The sequence below is a fragment of the Hemitrygon akajei genome, chromosome 16 (genome assembly GCF_048418815.1).
Source record: "Hemitrygon akajei chromosome 16, sHemAka1.3, whole genome shotgun sequence".
Classification (NCBI taxonomy): Eukaryota; Metazoa; Chordata; class Chondrichthyes; order Myliobatiformes; family Dasyatidae; genus Hemitrygon; species Hemitrygon akajei.
The window spans coordinates 74,366,643-74,392,449 of record NC_133139.1 but is presented as its reverse complement, the minus strand read 5'-3'; the positions used below and the strand labels follow the sequence as shown (position 1 = coordinate 74,392,449).

The following is a 25,807-nucleotide window of genomic DNA, read 5'->3' as shown; positions in this document are numbered from 1 at the left end:
TTACTACTGCACGGCATCTCTGGTTCTCTGAAATATGGGAGGTTTCCTCATCACTCAGTTTGGCTATTTTTGCCATGACGATTACAGTGTGAGCAATTGCTGTTAGGAAGGATAGGTAGTCATTGTACATGAGCTGGTATTTATACTGCCCTATGCATTATAGACTATTGGTTGTTTCACAAGGATGTTGTGCTAAAGGGTGAACATAAATAGGCCAGTATATTATCTGGTCAAACATTACGTGGTTCTGTGTGGTTAAAAATGATATTTGGTTATCTGTGGAATCTCCTTCCTGGAAGGCATTCATTCAGTCCAGGATCTGAGATATCTTTGAAGCTTGGGACTTCACTTACAAAGGCATTGTAGGTCTGAGTTTCCTGTCTGATTATTGTTCATGCAGCTCTTGCTTTTGATTTTCTTAAAGTATGCAATAAAGTTGAAATGATGTTGTAAATGATAAAACACAGCATGTCTCTGTGGCATTCAGTAAAAGAATCATAAATGGAGTTCTGCAAGCTATCTGAAGATGGCTCCTGTGTGTTTCTTTCCCAATCTGCAGTTGCAGGGGAAGGCTGAAGGCAGGACACTACAGAGTCTCGGCTTGAAAAATTAACTGCTTATTCCCCTCCGTAGCTGCTGCCCGACTTGCTGAGTTCCTCCAGCATTCTGTATGTTACTCACATTTTTGAAGACAGTTTTCATGCATTTGCTACCCATTTTTTTTTATTATTTGCTACTCGAGTGAGATGACCTCGGGAAAGTCCTGTGTGAATCTCTCTAGCCACTATAGGTAGACTACCAATCTTAGAATTGTTAGGCCCAATTTCCACCCCAACTATCATTCATGCAGGGTGACGGAGAAGAAGTGACAACTGTAAAAGCTCTCAAGCATGTGTCTGTGGGCACCATGCTGCTGGAAGTCTGTTGCAGGTGGGTCTGTCCATGTCCATAGGAGTAACTAGCACATAATCCTTGTGGATATGAACTCTGCCTTCATGATAAGGGCACTTTCCATCCTGTTCTGTGGGATAGACATCAGACAGACATGAACCGCTGCAGGCCAGCAGCTGCAGAAACTTGCGTCACCGCAATCTTGTGACATAGTGACCTGGCGTGTCCCCCACTCTGACATTGTTATCAAGCACAATGATTAACTCTGGCTCAATGGGGACTGCAGAAGAGCAAGTCAGAAGCAGCACTGGAGTTACTAAACATAAAATACCAACCTACTGCAGTGACATCATGAGTTACATTATGCTAAACTTAGTTATGAGTTTGCAGACCAGGGTCTTGTAACCAAGTCCTATTGTGAATGGCAGTGAAAAATTAAGATATCTAATAGGAGGCGCAATAACCAAGCATGGTCTCCTCCACAGTGTTGAGATTCAGATGCTGGGCCCAGTCACTGTCAAATTGAAAACTTGAAACGTGACTCCAACAACATTTTGGACATGTGCTCACAAGAATCATGTTAAATTTGTGACACAAGTCCCAGACAGTGATAATCTCCTGCAATAAATACAATGACATTACTTTTTGCTATGACCCCTACCATCAACATCCTGGGTTGGAGGGAATTAGGAAGGCAACTCGGTCACCATACAAACACTATCTTTATCTACAAGCAAATCAGAGGCTAATTACATTTGGCAAGTGATTCACCTCCTGATGCTTCAAAACTTTCCTCTGTCTACAAGCCACAAAACAGGAGTTGGATGTAGTACTTTCTTCTTTCTTGGATGAGTGAAGCTCCAATAACTTATGAAAAAGGATTAATACCATCTGGAGCAAATCAGGCTGCCTTTTTCTTGCCTTCTTCTTCCCCTCTGCCATAGACGTATTGTGGCTTAAGCACTCCTAAACACGCAATTCTATTATGAGTGCAAGGGAACATCACCCCCTACAGGTTCCCTCCAAGATGTGCACCAACCTAATCTGAAAATAGATTTGTTTCTTCTTTGGCAGGTCTAAATCTAGGAAGTTCCTCTCCAATGATATTGTGGGAGTACATTACCCAACAGCAGTGCCAAGATTCAGAAGGCTGATCCTCTCCCTAAGAACACTGGAGAGGATTAATAAAAGCTAGTCTTTTCAGCAATGTCTGAATTCTGAAAATGAGGGTTAGAGCCTTGTAACTCTCCTTCCTTTAACAAGAAAAAAACCTCATTCAAGCTTAGTAATAGTCCATTTTCAAAGGTGCTTAACCTGCTTATGTTTAGGAGAATCGGCAAGAAACTGGCAAATGAAATACAATGTTGGAAAATGCATGGTCATAGAAATAAATGTGCGGACTATTTTCTAAACGGGAAATGATGTTGTAAATGATACCTTACACAGTATGTCTCTGTATCATTCAGTAAAAGATTTATAATATTAGGCAAGGACTTGGGAGTCCTTGTGCAGAATGCCCTGATGGTTAACTTGCAGGTTGAGTCAGCGGTGAAGACAAAGCTTAGCAAAATAGAGGCCAATAGGTAAGCCTAGTAATTTCTAAGGTAGGGACATGTTCGGCACAGCTTTGTGGGCTGAAGGGCCTGTATTGGGCTGTAGTTTTTCTATGTTTCTATGTTTAGAATACAAGAGCAATGATGTGATGCTGAGGCTTTATAAGGCACTGGCGAGGCCTCACCTTGAGAATTGTGAACAGTTTTGGGCCCTTCATCTAGAAAAGATGTGCTGGCATTGGAGAGAAATTTCTAATCTTAAATTCCGTCCCTTCATAAATTAGCTCTCTGGATGAGGAATTTGACGTCTGGCCTTTTGTTCTTCTCTTCCTTTTACACATCTGCTGCACAGGCAGCCCTTGACTGATAGTCCCTCCCTTTTTTTATCTTTATTTGGTGCAGTGACATGATGTGCCACTACACGTCAAGCCACATTAGAGAGCTGATCGAGGCACTTGTTCCTCCCAGTCCTTAAATCCAAAGCTGGTGACACGTCCAAATAGATTCCAGCTGAGAGCTTTGTGGAGGCTGTGCGTGGAATTAAAGAAAAAATTGCCCAATATATTTGAATAATATATTCCTCTTTCATTGTGTTTTGAATGGTTATAGAGTCATAGAGCACTACAACACAACGGGCCCTTCAGCCTACTTAGTCCATACTGAACTGTTATTCTGCTTAGTTCTGGCCATTGAATATTTATTCCCTAATCCCATTTAATCCCCAGCCTTCTGTGCCTTGGCTATTTAAGTGTCATCTAGATGCTGCTTAAACATTGAGTACCACCTATAAAACCAGTAGAAGGTTTTCCTCGGATTCCTAATCATCTTGCTCATCTGGTCTTCTAGTCTTTCCCATGAAGAAGGTTTTCTTATCATCCTAATTGATGCCTTTCATAATATGGTATACCTATATCAAGTCCCTGCCCCAACCTTCAGCCATCCCTACTTCCTAAAGAGACTGAGGTCCTTTGAGTATGCAGGCTTCTCCTTCACATGTTCTACCAGTCTTATCACCAGTACAATTTTCTATGTGGTGGTGTGCTAGGGCAATGGCATCAACATGGGTGATACCAAAAGGCCCAAAAAGCTGATTGGAAAGGCTGGCTCAGTAATAGGAGTCAAACTGGGCACACTGAGGCTGTGGTAGAACAAAGAACCCTGCAGGAAATTCTAGCAATTCTGGACAACGTTTCTCACCCTCCGCATGCTGCCTTGGTTGAACAGAGGAGCACTTTAAGTAATAGACTAAGACAACTGTGCTGCTCCAAAGAGCACTATATGAGGTCATTCTTTTCCTTGGCCATTAGGCTGTCTAATCAGTCAACCTACAGCTGGGGAAGTGATGAACCCCACCTGTTAGAATGTTTGTGGTAACTTATTTTCATTCCTTCTTACTTCTCTTCTAATATTGGTGTATCTGTGCACTTGTAATGCTACAGTGACACTGTAATTTCTTTGGGATCAATAAAGTATCTATCTATCTGTCTGTCTATCTTAATTTACACTTGCAAAGGCACAGGACAGTCAGCATGCATTATGTGTTAAGAGATCCTGTCTGTCTAATTTGAATGTTTTTCTTAAAGAGGTACATTGAAGCACTGCAATTGATAGAGTTTACATGAACCCATTATGTCATCACATTCCTTCTCAGGGAATCACTTGGTGGATTTTCTCTGCAATTTCTCCCATGCAGTCATAACCTACCTGATGTGTGGTGACTAGAACAGTGTACAGTATTACAGTTATGGCATTATGAATGTTTTGTAATGTTGCATCAAGCTCTCCAATGACCTGTAGTCCTACACCTGACTATTGAAGGCAAGTATTTGATTTGCTGTCTACCTACTTGTATTCCCAACTTGAGAAATCTTTGGACTTGAACAGGAAGACCCCTTTGTTCCTCGTTATTGTCCAGGACATGATCATTCATGGTATATCTCTTTGCATTTTAGAATTAATTTCCATTTGCCGTTGATCTATCCCAATTCATCAACAGATCAATATCATTCTGTATGCTAGAATTACTCTTAAGGAGAACACCAATTTTTCTAAGATCCCTAAATGTTCCAGTGCACCTTCTACATTTGCATCTAAGTTGTTCGTATATATAACAAGCACCTTACTGTTAGTATCTAATCACAAAGGCAGCCCTCTATCATCATTCTTTGTCTCCTGTATTAAGCCAATTTTGGATCTAATTTTCTACATTTCCTTGGATTACATAAGCTTCAAACTTTTGGACCAGCCTTCTATGTGGGATGCTGTCAAGGGTTTTCCTGTCCTATGAAAACCACATCAGTTGTAGTGCCCTCATACATATATACTCAGTGGCCACTTTATTAAGTGTGCCTGCTTGTTGATGCAAATATCTGATCTGTGAATTGTGTGGCAACAACTCAGTGTACAAAAGCATGTAGTTCATGGTCATGAGATTCAGTTGTTCAGACCAAACATCAGAATGGGAAAGAAATGTGATCTAAGTGACATAGACAGTGGAATGATTGTTGGTGCCAGATAAGGTGGTTTCAGTAACTCAGGAATTGCTGATCTCCTGGGGTTTTCACATACAATGCCTCTGGTGCAAAAAAAAAGTGAGCTGCAATTAATTTGGGCGAAGAACACCTTGTTAATGAGATAGATCAGAGAAGAATGGACGGTCTGGTTGAAGCTGGAAGGAAGGTGACAGTAACTCAAATAATCACATATGGCAGCAGTGGTGTGCAGAATAGCATCTCTGAATGCACAACATGTCTAATCTTGAAGTGGATAGGCTACGGGAGCAGAAGACAACACTGAGTTCCACTCCTGTAGCTAATAAAGTTACCGCTGATTGTACAGTACTGTGCAAAGGTCTTGGCCATTGTAGCTATAATCTCTATGACTTAAGACATATTTATAGCTTGGATGCCCAAGACTTTTGCACAGTACTGTATTTGTCAACATGGAGTGAAGAGCAAACTTGTAAATCTGGGGGGAGCAAGGGATGTTGGGATGTTGGGGTTAGCAAGTGTAGACCACCACAGGAGAGGTGTGGGGCAGTAGGCAGAGGAGGACTGCCAGTAGTGGGTAGGATTGGCACGGGTGCAGACACACGCAGCCCTGAGATGTCAGGCAAGATCGTTTGGTTCCAATCAGTTAGTTTATAGAACAGTACAGAATGTCGCTGTGGTGTTTCCCGCTGCCTCGCCTCTCCCTTCACCTTTTCCCAACCATGATTCCCCTCACCCTGCCCCCCCCCCCTCTCTCAGAATCAGGCTTATCATCACTCACGTGTCATGATTTTTTTTTGCGGCAGTAATACGATGCAAAACATAAAATTACTACAGTATTGTGCAAACATCTTAGGCACACGCAATATATATATATATATATCTTTATATAAGTTGCAATAATAGGCAAACACAATCTGCCTAAACTAAAAACACACAAACAATTGTTCTTGGCAATACTGAATACACTATTTAAACAACCACAGTCCAGGTTCAAAAATGTATGTGAACCTCTGAGGTAATGCCTTCCACAAAAGCTATTTGGAGTCAGGTGTTCCAGTCAATGAGATGAGCTTGGAGGTGTGGGTTGTAGAAGTGCCCCACCCTCTAAAAAAGACACAAATGGTCAGGTTACTGACAGAGCCTGCTCTTCTCAAGAAAGATCTGCTATGTGCACCATGTCTTGATCAAAACAACTTTCAGAGAACCTTAGGAGAATTTTAGAGATGCATGAAGCTGGAAAAGGCTACATAAGCATTACTAAAGACCTGAGTATTCATCAGTCCACAGTAGCAGAAATTATCCATAAATGGAGGAAATTCAGTACTGTTGCTGCTATCCATAGGAGTGGGCACCCTACAAAGATCACACCAAGAGCACAATGTGTAATGCTGAAGGAGGTGACTCGGAACCCAAGGGTAACAGTAAAAGACCTGTAGAAATCTCTGAAACTTGCTAAAATCTCAATTCATGTGTCCACTATAAGAAAAACACTGAACAAGAATAGTATTCATGGAAGGACACCACAGAGGAAACCACTGCTCTCCAAAAAAAAACATTATTGCATGTCTCAAGTTGGCAAAAGACCACCTGGATGTTCCACAACACTTCTGGGTGAGACAATGTTCTATAGACAGATTGAACTATTTGACAGAAATGCACACCACTGTGCTTGGAGAAAAAAGGCTACTCAGACCAACACCAAAACCACATCCCAACTGTGAAGCATGGTAGAAGGGGCATCACAGTTTGGGGCTGCTTTAATGCCTTAGGGCATGGACAGCTTGCAATCTTGAGGGAACAATGAATTCAAAATTGTATCAAGACATTTTACAGGAGAATGTCAGCGTCTGTCACATGAAGCTTAATAGAAGTTGGATGATGCAACAAGGCAATGATCTGAAACGCAAGAGTAAATCAACAACAGAATGGTTTTAAAAGAAGAAAATTTGTGTTTTGGAATGGTCATATCAGAGTCCAGATTTTATCTCAATTGCGATGCTGTGGCATGACCTGAAGAGGGCTGTTCATGCAAGGTGTCCCAGAAATATTGATGAACTGAAACAGTTTTGTATGGAGAGATGATCTAACATTCCTCCCCACCGTTGTGCAAGTCTGATCGGCAGCTACAGGAAATACTTGGTGAAGGTTATTTCTGCTAAAGGAGGTTCTACCCTTGTATCTATACAGCCTGGACTGTGAATGATTAGACAAAGTTTAGGCAGATTGTTCTTGTCTATTATTGTGACTTAAATGAAGATCGGACCACATTTTATGAGTAATTAATGCAGAAACTGGACCCCCAGCTCAGAAGGGAAGGAGGGAAAAGAGGAGAGCAGTAGTGATAGGGGATTCGGTAGTTAGGGGGACAGATAGGAGGTTCTGTGGAAGAGATCAAGAATCCCGGATGGTCTGTTGCCTCCCTGGTGCCAGGGTCTGCGATATCTCAGATCGAGTTCTCAGTATTCTCAAGAGGGAGGGTGAACAGCCAGATGTCGTGGTCCATGTTAGGACCAATGACGTGGGTAGGAAGAGTGAGGAGGTCCTGAAAGGTGAGTTTAGGGAGCTAGGTGCCAAGTTAAAGGACAGGACCTCCAGGATAGCAATCTCAGGATTGTTACCAGTGCCACATGCGGGTGGATTTAGAAATAGTAAGATAGTGCAGATCAACACATGGCTGAAGACATGGTGCAGGAGGGAGGGCTTCAGATTTATAGATAATTGGGCAGTTTTCCAGGGAAGGTAGGAACTGTTCCGGCGGGACAGTTTACATCTGAACTGGAGGGGGACAAATATTCTTGCAGGTAGGTTTGCTAGAGAGGCTCCAGTGGATTTAAACTAGATATGAGGGGGGAGGGGAACCAGAGTGTAGGAACAGATGTATGGGAGAAGGAAGAAAAAGAAGACAGTAAAGTTCTTTGTACTGTTAGAGATAAACAGAGAGGAAGAGGTGGAGAATTTCTTAAATGCATTTATTTTAATGCTAGGAGCATTGTAAGAAAGGTGGATGAGCTTAGAGCGTGGATTGATACCTGGAAATATGATGTTGTAGCTATTAGTGAAACATGGTTGCAGGAGGGGTGTGATTAGCAACTAAATATTACTGCATTTCATTGCTTCAGGTGTGATAGAATCGGAGGGACAAGAGGGGGAGGTGTTGCGTTGCTTGTCAGAGAAAATATTACAGCGGTGCTCTGGCAGTATAGTTTAGAGGGCTCGTCTAGGGAGGCTATTTGGGTGGAATTGAGGAATGGGAAAGGTGTAGTAACACTTGTAGGGGTGTATTATAGACCACCTAATGGGGAGCGAGAATTGGAAGAGCAAATTTGCAAAGAGATAGAAGATATTTGTAGTAAGCACAGGGTTGTGATTGTGGGAGATTTTAATTTTCCACACATAGACTGGGAAGCCCATACTGTAAAAGGGATGGATGGTTTGGAGTTTGTAAAATGTGTGCAGGATAGTTTTTTGCAGCAATACATAGAGGTACCGACTAGAGAAGGGGCAGTGTTGGATCTTCTGTTAGGGAATGAAGTAGGTCAGGTGACGGAGGTATGTGTTGGGGAGCACTTCGGGTCCAGTGATCACAATGCCATTAGTTTCAATCTAATTAAGGAGAAGGATAGGACTGGACCCAGGGTTGAGATTTTTGATTGGAGAAAGGCTAACTTTGAGGAGATGTGAAAGGATTTAGAAGGAGTGGATTGGGACAATTTGTTTTATGGGAAGGATGTAATAGAGAAATGGCAGTCATTTAAAGGTGAAATTTTAAGGTTACAGAATCTTTAAGTTCCTGTTAGGTTGAAAGGAAAGGTTAAAAGTTTGAGAGAGCCATGGTTTTCAAGGGATATTGGAAACTTGGTTAGGAAAAAGAGAGATATCTACAATAAACATAGGCAGCATGGAGTAAATGAGGTGCTCGAGGAATACAAAGAATGTAAGAAGAATCTTAAGAAAGAAATTAGAAAAGCTAAAAGAAGATACGGGGTTGCGTTGGCAAGTAAGGTGAAAATAAATCCAAAGGGTTTCTACAGTTATATTAATGGCAAAAGGATAGTGAGGGATAAAATTGGTCCCTTAGAGAATCAGAGTGGACAGCTATGTGTGGAGCCGAAAGAGATGGGGGAGATTTTGAACAATTTCTTTTCTTCGGTATTCACTAAGGAGAAGGATATTGAATTGAGTAAGGTAAGGGAAACAAGTAGGGAAGTTATGGAAACTATGATGATTAAAGAGGAGGAAGTACTGGCACTTTTAAGGAATATAAAAGTGGATAAATCTCCGGGTCCTGACAGGATATTCCCTAGGACCTTGAGGGAGGTTAGTGTAGAAATAGCAGGGGCTCTGACAGAAATATTTCAAATGTCATTAGAAACGGGAATGGTGCTGGTGGATTGGTGTATTGCTCATATGGTTCCATTGTTTAAAAAGGGTTCTAAGAGTAAACCTAGCAATTATAGGCCTGTCAGTTTGATGTCAGTGGTGGGTAAATTAATAGAAAGTATTCTTAGAGATGGTATATATAATTATCTGGATAGACAGGGTCTGATCAGGAACAGTCAACATGGATTTGTGCGTGGAAGGTCATGTTTGACAAATCTTATTGAATTTTTTGAAAAGGTTATGAGGAAAGTTGACGAGGGTAAAGCAGTGGATGTTGTCTATATCAACTTCAGTAAGGCCTTTGACAAGGTTCCGCACGGAAGATTAATTGGGAAGGTTCAACCGTTAGGTATTAATATTGAAGTAGTAAAATGGATTCAACAGTGGCTGGATGGGAGATGCCAGAGAGTAGTGGTGGATAACTGTTTGTCGGTTTGGAGGGCAGTGACTAGTGGTGTACCTCAGGGATCTGTACTGGGTCCAATGTTGTTTGTCATATACGTTAATGATCTGGATGATGGGGTGGTAAATTGGATTAGTAAGTATGCAGATGATATTAAGGCAGGTGGCATTGTGGATAATGAAGTAGATTTTCAAAATTTACAGAGAGATTTAGGCCAGTTAGAAGAGTGGACTGAACGATGGCAGATGGAGTTTAATGCTGATAAGTGTGAGGTGCTACATTTTGGTAGGAATAATACAAATAGGACGTAAATGGTAGGGCATTGAAGAATGCAGTAGAACAAAGTGATCTAGGAATAATGGTGCATAGTTCCCTGAAGGTGGAATCTCATGTGGATAGGGTGGTGAAGAAAGCTTTTGGTATGTTGGCCTTTATAAATCAGAGCATTGAGTATAGGAGTTGGGATGTAATGTTAAAATTGTACAAGGCATTGGTAAGGCCGAATTTGGAGTATTGTGTACAGTTCTGGTCACCGATTATAGGAAAGATGTCAACAAAATAGAAAGAGTACAGAGAAGATTTACTGGAATGTTACCTAGGTTTCAGCTCCTAAGTTACAGGAAAAGATTGAACAAGTTAGGTCTTTATTCTTTGGAGTATAGAAGGTTGAGGGGGGACTTGATAGAGGTATTTAAAATTATGAAGGGGATAGATAGAGTTGATGTGGATAGGCTTTTTCCATTGAGAGTAGGGGAGATTCAGAAAAGAGGATATGAGTTGAGAGTTAGGAGGCAAAAGTTTAAGGGTAACACGAGGGGGAATTTCTTTACTCAGAGAGTGGTAGCTGTGTGGAACAAGCTTCCAGTAGAAGTGGTAGAGGCAGGTCAGTATTGTCATTTAAAGTAAAATTGGATAGGTATATGGACAGGAATGGAATGGAGGGTTATGGGCTGAGTGTGGGTAAGTGGGACTAGGTGAGAGTAAGTGTTCAGCATGGACTAGAAGGGTCGAGATGGCCTTTTTCCGTGCTGTAATTGTTATATGGTTATATAAAACCAGTTAATTGCAAAGGGTTCTCGATTTTTTCTTGCAACTATATAAGTAATAAATATATATAATATGTAACCCCCCTCACTGGGGCTTGTATACAGATGTGGCTCCTTTGCTAACTCTGCTAACAGCCACGTGACTCAGTGGTGAGATAAACAAAATATGTCTATAGTCGGTATGATTTGGTGTTCAACCAAACAGGAACATCAAATATGTTCCAATTAAATGAACTTCGTTTTGAGCAAAAGCTGTGTAAATACACCCCATCCATGGTTAGCGGTAGCTTAGAAATGACAGATGGTACACCAACATAAAATTATAAAGGAAGTATATTTACCAAATTTTCAACTTCAACAAACAGTTACAGAAAAATAAAAGTGCCCACTACGGTTAAACCAGTCAAATGTGCACATAACGTTAGAGCTCATACTGGAGTAGTTGAAGATGTATCTCTTTACTCGCGTGCTGGCATGGTCTGCGTGAAAGAACCCGCCACGTTCCGAACTCACCTTGATCATCTGGAATGAAGTGGCTCTCTCGGGAGTATTGGCCCTTCCTCCTTGGAGCCATTCACCTGCACAAAGCTTACTTCTTGGAACAGGGATTCTCTTTACAACGGCATCTTCCCTTGTGCTCCACTCCGCAGCTCCGGCCAAAAGATCCCAAAGCAGACTACCATTCTTCAGAAGACTCTTCCCCACAGCTCTCTAGAAGCTTCTCTCACATCCCACAATCCTGATTTGCTGACACACATTCCTAAGTTGGACAGCATGGCTCCTTATATTAGCCGAAGCCAGAACACACTTTCTAGCATGGACACTGCTTTTACAGAAAACTGCTAATATGAACTACCTTACTGCAGAGCAGTAGAAATCTTAACCAGGGCATTACATATATGCAGTACAATATATGGTCATTTCTTCAAAAAACTCCATTCTAATAGACAGGATCTCCCACCAACAAAGCGTTGTGACTACCTGGTCAAGCTTTGTCTTTACAGATGTAGATTAGTCACAAATCTTTGAAAGTTTTCCCAGTAAATTTCTTCCTATAGATTTTGGACAACCTGTGTATTATTCCCTGACTTATCCTTCAGGTCTTTGAACTAAGATATCCACAGCATTCTGGAGCACATTTCATCAAGCCATAGGAGTTTACTGCCTTCATGACCACTAAGTTGTCTTATTTTTTAATCTTAATATGCTTTTGAATCTTTCTATCCCAACTGAAATTTCCAACTTTCTTCTTTGTGGATATAATGAAAAATATTCTTTTAACAGATTTTTCCATCCTCTTGCCCATACACTGATTCTCTCCTTTGTTCCTAATGAGTGCCATTCTTTCCCTGGTTACCCTCTAGCTCTAAATGAACGTATACAATGCTTTTGCTCTTAATGGACATATAAAATGCCTTGGGATTTGCTTAATCCTCTGTGCCAGAGATATTTTGTATCATGTTTGTTCATCTAATTACCTTATAAAACCACTTCAGCACTTCAGCAGTGATGTACATGAAGAGCTCCACCATTTTGTTTGCTTGTTTTTCCTTCTTGTCATTAACCAACTATTGATATTCCTTAACATGTCATATTAGCTTTGTGCTCACTATTTCACTTTTAAGAGACTCACACTTGGCAGGTGAGTATAGGCAAGAGAGGCCAAATCAAAGGTGGTGAGGGGGGATTGAAAATCTAGCTGAGTAGTGTCAGCAAGACTAAAGAGCTGATTATTGACTTCAAGAAGAGGAAACCAGAGGTTCATGAGCCAGTCCTCATCGGGTATCAAAGGTGGAGAGATTCAGCAACTTTAAATTCCTCGGAGTATTATTTCAGAGAACCTGTTCTGGGCCCAACATGTAAGTGCAATTACAAAAAAAAACTCAGCAGTGTCTCTACTTCCATAGAAGTTTGCAAAGATTCAGTATGACATCTAGTAAGACTTCGTCAAACTTGTGGTGGAGAGTATATTGACTGGTTGCATCATAGCTTGGTATGGAAACAGCAATGCCATTGAATGGAAAATCCTACAAAAAGTAGTGGATTTGGCTCAGTCCATCACGGGTGAAGCCCACCCCTCCATTCAGCACATCTATGTGAGGTGCTGTTGCAGGAAAGCAGCATCCACCATCAGGGACCCCCACCACCAACCAGGCAATGCTCTCCTCTCGCTGCTACCATCATGAAGAAGTACAGGACCCACACCACTAGGTTCAGAAACAGTTATTACTCCTCAACAATTGGGCTCTTGAACCAGTGGGGTAAATTCATTCAACACAACTTGGCCCATCACTGAACTGTTCTCACACTTCCAAGAGCTCTTCATCTCATCTTCTCAATATTTATTGTGTATTTATGTTTTTCTCTCTCTTTTATATTTGGATAGTTTGTTGTCTTTTGCCCATTGGCTGTTTGCTGCCCTGTTGAGTGTTGTCTTAGAATCATAGAAAACCTACAGCACAATACAGGCCCTTCAGCCCACAATGCTGTGCCAAGCATGTATGTACTTTAGAAATTACCTAGGGTTACCCATAACCCTCTATTTTTCTAAGCTCCATGTACCTATGCAGGAGTCCCTTAGAAGACCCTATTGTGTCCACCTCCACCATCGTCGCCGGCAGCCCATTCCACACACTCACCACTCTCTTCATAAAAAAAACTTAACCCTGACATCTACTCTGTACCTTCTTCCAAGCACCTTAAAACTGTGCCCTTTCATGTAAGCCATTTCAGTCCTGGGAAAAAGTTTCTGACTATCCACACGATCAATGCCTCTCATCATCTTGTACACCTCTATCAGGTCACCTTTCATCCTCCTTCGCTCCAAGGAGAAAAGGCAAGTTCATTCAATCTACTCTCATAAGGCATGCTCCCCAATCCAAGCAACATCATTTTAAATCTCCTCTGCACCCTTTCTATAGTTTTCCTTCCAGTAGTAAGGTGACCAGAACTGAGCACAGTACTCCAAGTGGGGTCTGATCAGGGTTCCATACAGCTGTAACATTACCTCTCAGTTCTTGAACTTAATCCTATGGTTGATGAAAGCCAATATAGCATATGCCTTCTTAACCACACGGTCAACCTGTGCAGCATCTTTGAGAGTCCTTATGGACTTGGACCCCAAGATCCCTCTGATAGCCACACTGCCAAGAGTCTTACCATTAATACTATATTCTGCCATCATATTTGACCTACCAAAATGAACCACCTCACAGTTATCTGGGAATGAACTCCATCTGCCACTTCTCAGCTCAGTTTTGCATCCTATCGATATTCCGCTGTAACCTCTGACAGCCCTCTACACTATCCACAACACCCCCCAACCTTTGTGTCATCAGCAGATTTACTAACCCATCCCTCCACTTCCTCATCCAGGTCATTTATAAACTTCACGAAGAACAGAACAGGTCTCTGAGGCACACCGCTGGTCACCGACCTCCATGCAGAATATGACCCGTCTACAACCACTCCTTTCCTTCTGTGGGCAAGCCAGTTCTGGATCCACAGAACTTGGATTCCCTTGGATCCCATGGCCCTTTACTTTGTCATCAACTTACCAAATGCTGAACTAAGACTCACTGGTCTATAATTTCCTAGGCTACCGGTACTCCCTTTCTTGAATAAGGGAACAACATCTGCAACCCTCCAATTCTCCGGAACTTCTCCCATTCCCACTGATGATGCAAAGATCAGTGCCAGCGGCTCACCAATCTCCTTCCTCTCCTCCCACAGTTGCCTGGGGTATACTTCATCCGGTCCCGGTGACTTATCCAACTTGATGCTTTCCAAAAGCTTCAGAACATCCTCTTTCTTAATGTCTATATGCTCAAGCTTTTCAGTCCACTGTAGTAATCCCTACAATCACCAAGATACTTTTCCATGGTGAATACTGAAGCAAAGTATTCATTAAGTACCTCCGCTACCTCCTCCAGTTCTATACACACTTTTCCACTGTCACACTTGATTGGTCATATTCTCTCACATTTTATCCTCTTACTCTTCACATACTTGTAGAATGCCTTGGGGTTTTCTTTAATCCTACTCACCAAGGCCTTCTCATGGACCCTTTTGGCTCCCTTAATTTCATTCTTAAGCTCCTTCCTGCTAGCCTTATAATTTTCTAGATCTCTATCATTACCTAGTTTTTGGAACCTTTCGCAAGCTTTTCTTCTTGACGAGATTTTCCACAGTCTTTGTACACCATGCTTCCTGTACCCTACAATTCTTTCCCTATCTCATTGAAACGTACCTTTATAGAATACCATGTAAATATCCCCTGAACATTTGCCACATTTCTGCCGTATATTTCCCTGAAAACATCTGCTCCCAATTTATGCTTCCAAATTCCTGCCTGATAGCTTCATATTTCCCATTGATCCAATTAAGCGTTTTCCTGACTTGTCTGCTCCTATCCCTCTCCAATGCTATGGTAAATGAGATAGAATTGTGATCACTATCTCCAAAATGCTCTCCCACTGAGAGACTTGACACCTAACCAGGTTCATTTCCCAATACCAGATCAAGTACAGCCTCTCCTCTTGTAGGCTTATCTACATATCTTGTCAGAAAACCTTCCTGAACACACCTAACAAACTCCACCCCATCTAAACCCCTTGCTCTAGGGAGATGCTAATCAATATTGGAGGAATTAAAATCTCCCACCACGACAACCCAGTTATTATTGCGCCTTTCCAGAATTTATTTCCCTGTCTGCTCCTCGATGTCCCTGTTACTATTGGGTGGTCTATAAAAAACACTCAGTAGAGTTATTGACCCCTTCCTGTTTCTAACTTCCAGCCGTAGAGACTCCGTAGACAATCTCTCCATGACTTCCTCTTTTTCTGCAGCCGTGACACTATCTCTGATCAGCAGTGCCATGTTTCCACCTCTTTTGCCTCCCTCCATGTCCTTTGTGAAGCATCTGAAGCCTGGCACTCTAAGTAGCCATTCCTGCCCCTGAGCCATCCAAGTCTCTGTAATGGCCACAACATCTTAGCTCCAAGTACTGATCAATGCTCTAAGCTCATCTGCTTTGTTCTTGATATTCCTTGCATTAAAATAGTCACATCTCAAACCATGAGTCTGAGCACATCCCTTCTCTATCGCCTGCCTGTCCTTCCTCTCACAATGCCCACAAGCTTTCTCTACTTTTTCTGTTTGTGAGACAACCACCCCTTCCTTCGTCTCTTCAGTTTGGTTCCCACCCCCCAGCAATTCTAGTTTAAACTCTCCCCAATAGCCTTAGCAAACCTCCCTGCCAGGATATTGGTTCCCCCACGGATTCAAGTGCAATGCATCCTTATTGTACAGGTCACATCTGCCCCAAAAGAGGTCCCAGTGATCCAGAAATCTGAATCCCTGCCCACTGCTCCAAACCCTCAGCCACGCATCTATCCTCCTCCGCACACTATTCCTATACTCATTGTCGTGTGGGACAGCCAGAAGTTCCAAGATTACTACCCTTGTGGTCCTGCTTCTCAGCTTCTTTCTTAACTCCCTGTAGTCTGCTTTCAGGACCTCCTCCCTTTTCCTACCTATGTCATTGGTACCTATATGTACTACAACCCCTGACTGTTCACCTTCCCACTTCAGGCTATCATGGACGCAATCAGAAACATCCCGGACCCTGGCACCTGGGAGGCAAACTACCATCTACAAGTTTCTTTCCTGCATCCAAAGAATCGCCTGTCTGACCCCCTAACTATAAAGTCCCCTATCACTGCTGCCATCCTCTTCCTTTCCCTCCCCTTCTGAACCACAGGGCCGAACTCTGTGCCAGAGGCACAGCCAGTGCCGTTTCCCCCAGGTAGGTCATTTCCCCCTCCCCCCAACAGTACTCAAACAGGAATACTTATTGTTAAGGCAGACAGCCACAGGGGTACTCTCTAGTATCTGACTCTTGCCCTTCCCTCTCCTGACTGTTACCCACTTATCTGTCTCCCGAGGCCTAAGTGTGACTACTTGCATATAGCTCCTCTCTATCACCTCCTCACTTTCCCTGACCGGACGAAGGTTGATGAGCTGCATTTCCAGTTCCCTAACCCGGTCCCAAAGGAGCTGCAGCTCGACGCACTTGGTACAGATGTGACCTTCCGGGAGGCTGGGAGTCTCTTGAATTTCCCACATCTGACACCTAGTTAAGAACACCAGCCTCACAGACATACTTCGTATTCCAATTCTTAACAAGTAACTTACTTCGCCTAGATGCGTTATCGCCGAAGCCCCATTGAGCCAAAGTGCTCCTATTCTGGATCCCTCTACTTCGACGCCCACTTCTCTGACACCCGCTCTATCAAGCTGTCTTCTTTTTAAACTCTTCCCACCGGTCTAACTGACTGATGTTCATGCACCTGCACAGTCGTGCCTCAATCAAACTGCTGAAGAAAAAATGGTCTTTCATTGATTCTGTTATGGTTCTTGGATTTATTAAATATGCCCACAAGAGAATTAATCTCAGGGTTGTATATGGTGACCTACATGTATTTTGATAATAAATTTACTTTGAACTTTGAACTTGGAGAGGGAAAGTGGGAAGTGAAAGGAATTATAAGGAGCTAGGAGTTAATAAGTGGAAGAGGTGAAAGGGTGAAGAAGAAGAAATATAATAGGAGAGAACAATGGAATAAAGTAAAGGAATTGAGGAACTGAGTGGCATGGTAGTGTAGTGATTTGTCTAATGCTATTACAGTGCCAGCAAATGGGGTTCAATTGCACTGCTGTCTGTGAGATATTTGTATGTTCTCCCTGTGACTGCCTGGGTTTCCTCTGGGTGCTCCACTTTCCTCCCACAGTCCAAAGACATATGGATTCATAGATTAATCAGTTACATGGGTGTAACTGGGTGGCATAGGCTCTTTGGGCCAGTATCTCAAAATAAATACATTCTGTATCTCAAAATGAATAAATAGATGGATAAGTAGATTGATAATTCACATGGTCAGAGAGAGTGTGCAAATTCCACAAAGGTATAACCCACAGTCAGGATTGAACTCTGGTCTTTGCAGATGTGAGTCAGCAACTCTACCAATTATGCCAGAGTTTTAACTTCAACTGCATAAGTTGGTTGTTGCATTTTCTACAGTGCAGTAGGCTGGAAAGTCTGGAAATCATCAAAGTTACAAAAATAGTCAAGTTTGATCTCCCTGTTGAATTAAAAGCTAGTGCATAATTATAGGGAATTTTACGCATTGGTGAGCAGATAAAGAACAGCTCATTGACTTCATGAATGTTTCTTTATGATCCCAATGTCAGATTGAAATGGGCAGAAATGGTTTTTCTTTGGCTGTTTGTGGTAACTATTTCACCCATTTTACATACTTAGTATATTATTTATTTAGCAATATATCTCCAAATTTACTTCTTTTCTTGTGGGCTTTTCTTCTGGATTTATTGCAAAAAACAGTAAAAATAGAAGATATTCCTCTGAAACCCAGAGTTGTAATTCAACATTCAATTTTAATGCTCCTAACTTCGGGTATCAGTCTGGTAGTGCAGATTTCCACTTGTCTCTGACTCTGGTTTTGGATCAAGCCTGAGCCTGTTATCAGGTTAACATGGTACCAGTTCTGAAGGAGTGATTCACTGGCTGCAACGCTGCCTCTCTCTTGGTGTTAAATGGAGGCGCACTTTGCCTCCTAAGTGTTAACGATGCGGTAGGACTCTGAAAAAGAGCAAAGCTGCCCTAGTGATGGCAACACTTGTATTTATATAGCTCCTATCTATCACCTCCTCACTTTAATTAACTGCTGATTTCCATATGGTACTACATGTAGAGCATTGGCACATCCTGAGGACATGAAAACAAATTCAACTATTGTAACTTTTTAAATGTAAATGTTAATCTTGTCTCTAATTTATTACAATCTACTTATTATCTTGAACCTGTAGCAAAGTAATCTCCATCGCCTAGCTCATCACGCATCCTTCCCTACTTCGCTCTGCCACCCAGTCCTTAAATGAGTCACCCTCATATGTGTGGTCATATTCTAGTTTCCTATATTTAAATAACTTCTTGTTAACACAGTCGAATTTTTACAGCAATCTGAATAGTACTCTTTTTCTGCAAAATAACTTGACGTGTTAAGTTTGTATTGATGTCCCTTCCATCAAGCTGTGGTTTAAATTCAAATATTGCAGAGTATGAATATTAGGGTAGCATGGTGATGATGGAGTGTTTTACCTATTATTTTCTTTTCTGTAAAGGTATGATCATGGACCCTGCTTTAAAGGAGCCCCCTGATTTCCTGTACATAGCAGTGTTTAAAATGGAATACGAATGCAATGACACAGATAGCTTAGGGAGCAGGAAAGCCACAAGACGCCGCTCCTCAGCAAAGGGAGAGCACTCCAAAGCAGCTAAGGAGAGGCAGGCATGTACCGAATCAGTAAATCGAAATGGAACCCAATGTGAGGAAAATTCAAAAACAAAGGATCAATCTGACAAAGGAATCAGCAAAAAGAAACCAGCAAGACATGTCACAATTGAGACTGTCCAATCACCACTTGTTGAAGTTTTTCAGCAGAGCATAGCAAAAGAAAGTTCAAGTGAGGGGGATATAGATCTACTATTACAGAGGAGAAAGAAGCAACCAAGCCTAGATCCCAGTGATGAAGCCCAAGTGGCCGACCTAGGTCAGTAATACATCTTATAACTGAGCAGGGAGTGTCAACTAGTTCTACTAAGTAAACATTGACATTTTTAAATGCTACCAAGCACCAATTTCAAATCTTCATTCAAAACATTATATGTATGCCAATCTCCATTTAAAGTTGAATATTTTTAACTTCCTACTGTATAAAATAATCTTTTTCGAGTTGAGCAAATGATGACAATATACAGTACATTGTGAAGGTAGAACGGCAACAGAATTCCCTCAGTACTATATCAGCACCAGAATGAATAGGTAAATGAAGGCAACAGCATGGAACATCCTAACCCATGCTGTCTAGAATAGTAGCTCCTAACCTTGTTTGAATTATGAGATCTCATTCAGGATCACAGATGGGGTTTTCCAGTTGACTTCCACATCACTGGGTTAGGGGTAAAAAATACATGAGGCATAATCTCCTTCCCCTTCCAGGTTTCTGAATTTGTAGCATGGAGTCTTCATGTTCCTTTAAACCTCTGCTTGGATCCAAGGATAGGGTGTGAGATATCAGTGAGTAGGGTGGGGCAGAGTTGGGTATATATGCACGGGGTCACAGGGAGACATGCAGGCTGCGAAAACTGAATAATGGCTTTTTGCCTGCCTGTTTACCAGTAATTTAAGGAGCCCATCTCTGCGAGCAGTTCTGCTGGGGAGAAAGCAGAGTATGAGACAGAGGGACTTCAGGGGTCTCAGTGACAATGTTGCAAGATTTATCTGCTGGGAACTTGAGTGTGAACAAGAGGAGGCTTTGTGGCCTATTGTTTGCTTAACCATTCAATAAGGTCAAAGCTCCTCTGATTCTAGATTTGTTTTTCTGCTGGTTCCTCGTAACTCCCCTTTAGAGCAAAACGTAAGCTTAAGGTGGAGAACTCCAAAGCTTCATGAAACTCTGAGAGAAGAAACTTCTCCCCATTTCCATGTTAGATGAGCAATTGTCTTTTCAACTGTTAAAGAATGGGCTGACACAGGCAAATAAAATTCAGTAGCATTAGAGAAGATGGGGAAAAAAAGGTTAGTGTGGTGGGCCAAAGGACTGGTTTCTATGCTGTGTAACTTTAGTTCCTTACTCTGAAACAGCACCCAAGTTTTAGATTTATACTGTTCAGGGAAGCATCCTCTCAACATCTACCTTGTCAATTCCCCTCAGTATCTTTTGTAAATTCTCTCAGAATGTTTTGATAATTCTTCAAAACTCCCATTGAGTATTGACCACCCTGACTAACCTATCCTTAGAAGTCAACGCCATTGTGTTATAATCATCCCAGTGAATCATCAATCAGTTATCCAGTTTTCTCCTTAAGTAGGGAAATTAGAACTAGATGTGCATCAGATGTGATCTCATCAGTAAACTATACACGGTACAGCATTTTTTCCCTCCAAGCCCTTTATAAGACCAAAGACCAACAGTCCATTTACCTTCCTGATTATTTACTGGACCTGCATATTCAAGTACTTGTGGTCCAAGTACAAGGATACCAAAATCCCCTATATATCCCTGTAGTCTCCTTCCAATGTGGATAGCCTCACTTCCACACATCTCCCAAGTTTTTGCCGCCTTGTTTAACATATCCACATTTCTTTGTGAGTTCTTTACACATGTCTGTCTCACGTACATACATCTATGTATGTTCTACGTACATGTCTCTCTCTGCATAGTTGGCTTGTGCATTTCTCTTCTAGACTCTGTCTTTCTAAAAGGTGATTGAAATTCAGGTTGCAGTGGTTTATTGTAACTTTCCTCCACCAGGGACATCTATCATCCATCTCCTTAGAATGCCCCTTGCAGCTGTTCCCATGCCGATTTTGAGACTGGGATTCTGTGCTCCAGTTGTGGCACCTCATATGGGATTATCCCAAAATGTACCCCATTCTTTCTCCTTTTGGCTCTCTTCACAGTGCAGGAATAAGTGGGAACTCTGTGCAGAGACAGCCAGAGTGGTATGTTGACATTGCAAGTGTAACTATTCATTTGCTCTGCCTTTGTCTGTCTGTAGGGACTGAGGGTTCAAAGGCACAGACTTCTGAGAACAATCGAGCTGCATTGTTAAGCCGTTGTATATCCATGCCAGTGGACATTTCAGGTGAGCCTGGGCACTATCTTTCAGCATGTTAGAAACTGGAGTACATATTTACTTAGTGCATAGATCTTAAGATGTCAACAATTAAACACGGCTCAGACTAAAATTTCAAACAAGAGAAAATCTGCAGATGCTGAAATCCAAGCAACACACACACACACAAAATGCTGAAGGAACTCAGCAGGCCAGGCAGCATCTGTGGAAAAGAGTACAGCCGACATTTCAAGCCAAGACCCTTCAGCAAGACTGTGTGTGTTGCTCAGACTAAAACTTGAAGCTTTCTTTTAAGAACTAGCAGAGCTAGTTCTGACCAGTGCCGCTTACATGTAGTTCTTGTAGGTGAAGGAGAAAAATATTATTTATTTTAGTTTTTTCTACAAACATTTTTCTTGACCACATCAAGCTAAGGATCCATTTTGAGTCCTGATGAAGAGTCTCAACCCAAAATGTCGACTGTACTTCTCCCTATAGATGCTGCCTGGCCTGCTGCATTCCACCAGCATTTTTGTGTGTGTTGATCCATTTTCATAGATGGCACATTTCCCCAGAAACTGTTCTGCATACAAAGGACATTGAGACAAGTAACCCTTGAGATGAGGTGTTGGCATTAAAAATACTGGGATTACCTAGTAAAAACTTGTATGTATTTTGGATGCTCCAGCTTTTAGAGCACAGCATCATTTTGATTGAGTGCACACACCTATGAACAAGTACACATGCATGCATTTAAACAAGTGTACATGTATGTGTGTGCATGTGGATTCACATGATTTGGTATCTTGGGTAATAATTCGAGCTTTGGAAAATACAAACTGCATTGTGGCCAGCATATCTTAAATAGCTGATGTCTTAAAAGCTTCCAAATTGTAACTATATCATGAGCTTGCAAATTTGTATTAGTTTGTACTAAATCCTCTCAGCCATGAGAATTAGTAGTTTTTTTTTTCCCTTCTGGTTCCTGTATTAGGTTTCAACTGGTACATTTAATGTGAGAGAAATGTATACAATATACATCCTGAAATTATTTTTCTTCACAAAAATCCACAAAACAGAGGAGTGCCCCAAAGAATGAATGACAGTCAAATGTTAGAACCCCAGAGTCCCCCAACTCTCCCCTCCCACGCATAAGCAGCAGCAAAAGTAATGACCTCCCCCTTCCCCACCAGCAAAAGCAATGACCCCCTCCACCAGCAAAAAAGCAACGGCACCCCCCACCAAGCAGTCAAGCATGCAGCAAAGCATCAATAAAGACACAGACTTGCAGTACACCTAAGACTATCTGTTCACCCAGTAATTCAACATACCACAGGCTCCCTCTCTCCCTAATGAGGGAAAAAGAGGTGTCCCCATTTCACAGCGAGAGCAGAGACATTACATAGCAACTTGCTGATTTATGTCCCGCTTGGTGGTGCAATAATATCAGCACCGGACTCCGGAGCGAAGGTTCCCGAGTTCAAATCCAAGTTGGATTGAGCGTTGAGCTAGCAACTCGGCCTCGTAAAAACAAGAATAGCTTGCTACGGAAACACCGTCATGACGGTGCCCCGATAACTCCACTGCCGAGTATTTGCTGATTTATGGTGTTAAGAGTCTGTTGCGTCACTTTTTCCGAGCTCTGTGCTCAAAGAACTCGGGTCTCTGGGCAAGCAGCTGCTTGCGATCTTCCGTCAACAAAAAAGCGCATCAGGTGGTGGCACTGGCCTTGAGTCCACCCACCTCCAGAGCCACAAAAATCCGGCACCCTGAAGGCGTGTTAGTCTTCCAGGCCGCGTCTTTGGCATATTGAAAAGCAGCCGGTCGTGAGGCCCCGAGAGCGGGTCCCAATTCTGCAAAGAACCAAAGTCAGCATGTAACTCCAGGCTAGGGTCTTCAAAAGAACCTTGAAAAGGAAACAAAAAGAGATATCAAAGATAGAAATTGAGCTGTTTCCGAAGATGCAAGCAAAGAAGTCGCCGTTAGGCACCATGGTTCTCCTAAGCTCCGCCCTCTGAATTAGTAATGTTAATTAGTAGTGTGGTCAGAGCAATGAGACCAACACTAGTAATACACTGGTGATAAGATTTTGAAGGCCATATGATCGCAAGTGAACTGCGGTAAGTTTAGGAGTTATCATTATACTTTTATAATCGAGATGAAAAAACTTGTCGTTTTCATTTTAGGAATACAGAAAGGAATGTGTTCAGATTTTGATATGGCATATGAACGAGGGAGGATTTCAGTCTCCCTGCAGGAGGAAATACCATTTTTCCCTTCTTCATTTAGTAGAGTAAGTATAATACTGTTCCAAAGTGTAGAATTAAAGGTGTAACTATGTTAGCCTTGTAATCACTTATGGCATATATTTGTCATTTGAGTTTCAATGGCTCTTGTTCAGATATCCCTATCAACTGGACCAAATGTAAATTGGCTGAACTATTTTTAATATAATGACATAAAGCTGGAACTTCTCTTGCGGATGCTGAACATTGCCAAATCATGGACTTAGCACTGAGATGCATTCCTAACTTCCTTTTTAAGTACAGGTTGAATTTAAGTTGCAGATATTGCATAGTTGCTGTCCCATTAGCCAAACTGAGTATGTGACCTCCAGAAATGATCCTGACATTGGTTAATGTTTCAACAAGCAGACACGCTGCTAATGAAATGCTATTGTTCTCAGCTGGTCAGTGTTGTTCTCCTTTCAATAAAAACAACACAGTGCAGTCTTTGGAAACTTGAGAGCTTCATCTGATTGGGAATAATCATCTCCAGCATTGTACGAGATCACATACCAGGTAGCTGTTTGGGAACAGTGGCTTAGACACTAGCTCCACTTCAGTGCATTTATTTCAAGAGGCCAAAGGTGTGTCCCTGGACACAGTTCACAGAATTCTGCCCAGCTAGGCTGGGACTTCATTCATTTGTGTTCTTTAGTTGCTTTTGCGTCCTTCTTCAGTACACCACTTTATCAAATATAGCAACTTTTAAACGTTTGGTTGCAGACCTGTTACTCTGGGGTACTTAAGTTGATTATTTATGAGACAGTTTGGACCAAAGACTTGGCAGGTTCTCTGTTAGTGGATTGGAGCCCAGGCTGCCTGATCTCCAATACTCCCCTCCCTGACTGATTGTTCTGCAACCAACTGATATGTCTCAGTTAGTGTTCCGGTCTGTTATATATGTTCTGTTTTGACTGGATACTCATGATTTGACAGAAGCTGTGCACTGCTCTTGAATATTTACAGAAACAACATGATATATATTTCAAATATTTTCATTTTTATATAGTTATGTTTTGTCAAAAATGTTAAAAGAAAAGAATACTATGAAATTATAATAACCCTTGGTGATATAACAGTGCAGTTATATGTAGTGAGCCTATACAACTTTCTGCCCTACATTGCAACCACTTAACCTCCTGAAGAAAGAGAAGAAGTATTAGAAAACCAGGTAATCCTGTGACTCTGAAAGTTGCTGATAGTTGACACTGTCCAAAGCTTGGGAGCATCTTCCAGATAATATTGCTATTTGCTCAGAAATCTAGAAGGAAAAGTTATTAGGCAGAGGAAGATGTGAATGAACTACAGATACTCTGATTCCCTGAATAACTAGTTTTGTCTGTACCAGACAGCATCACAGGATACTAGGGAACGCAAGTCTGTGACCGTGGAGGGACAGCCATCATCTGTGTTTCTTTATCCCGAGGATGACCCGGATGACTTCTATGGAGCAGATGAAGTGAAACATGTTGGAAGCATTTTTGAGGAGGCAAAGCAGGAGCTCCTGAAGTTAATGCGGATTGAGGTAGAGACGTCTTATTCATTAGTTGCTTGTGCACTCTTGTGTGGAGTTTGCATTTCTCCAGGTAACTATATGCTTGTATGCTTCTGAATGATGATGCAATCTTTTGAATAATTTTCCTTAAAACATTAGGGCAAATCTGAGAATTAAAACAAAACCTCAGCCATATTCACACTGGAATTTTAGTAATTTCTCAACCAGTGTTGTTCTTCATTTTCATACCTGAAGGAAACTGCTAATTATAAGTAAATAACTTATTGAGAAGTGTTATCTGGAGTGTTTATAATAGTTTAAAAGCTGTATGCATTGAATCAGTCAGTCATGAGTCTAGCTTGCCTTGGGAGTTACCCAGTTCTTACCCTGGCTGGCCCTCAGAAATGGTATAGTCAGACATTTGATTGTCTCCAAGACTTTCTCAGTAGCACGAAGAATTGTACAATAAGTGCTGACACATTCTGTAAATGTAAAATATGTTTAAAAAGATGTTTAATCAAATGTTGTTCATGTTGATAGAGATATGCCTGAATCAGCTAGGG

At 41.7% G+C, this 25,807-nt stretch overlaps 1 protein-coding gene across 6 annotated transcripts in view; it reads left to right on the top strand.

The window, feature by feature from the left end:
- The window catches only part of pnpla6 (patatin-like phospholipase domain containing 6), a 204,031-nt gene that overhangs the window by 77,857 nt on the left and 100,367 nt on the right, over nt 1-25,807 (top strand). For all 6 annotated transcript variants that reach the window (XM_073069197.1, XM_073069195.1, XM_073069200.1 and 3 more), the window contains 3 exons: nt 21,408-21,494; nt 23,651-23,757; nt 25,098-25,274. In XM_073069197.1, coding sequence (XP_072925298.1) covers nt 21,408-21,494; nt 23,651-23,757; nt 25,098-25,274 — 371 coding nt within the window. The remainder of the gene's footprint in view (nt 1-21,407; nt 21,495-23,650; nt 23,758-25,097; nt 25,275-25,807) is intronic.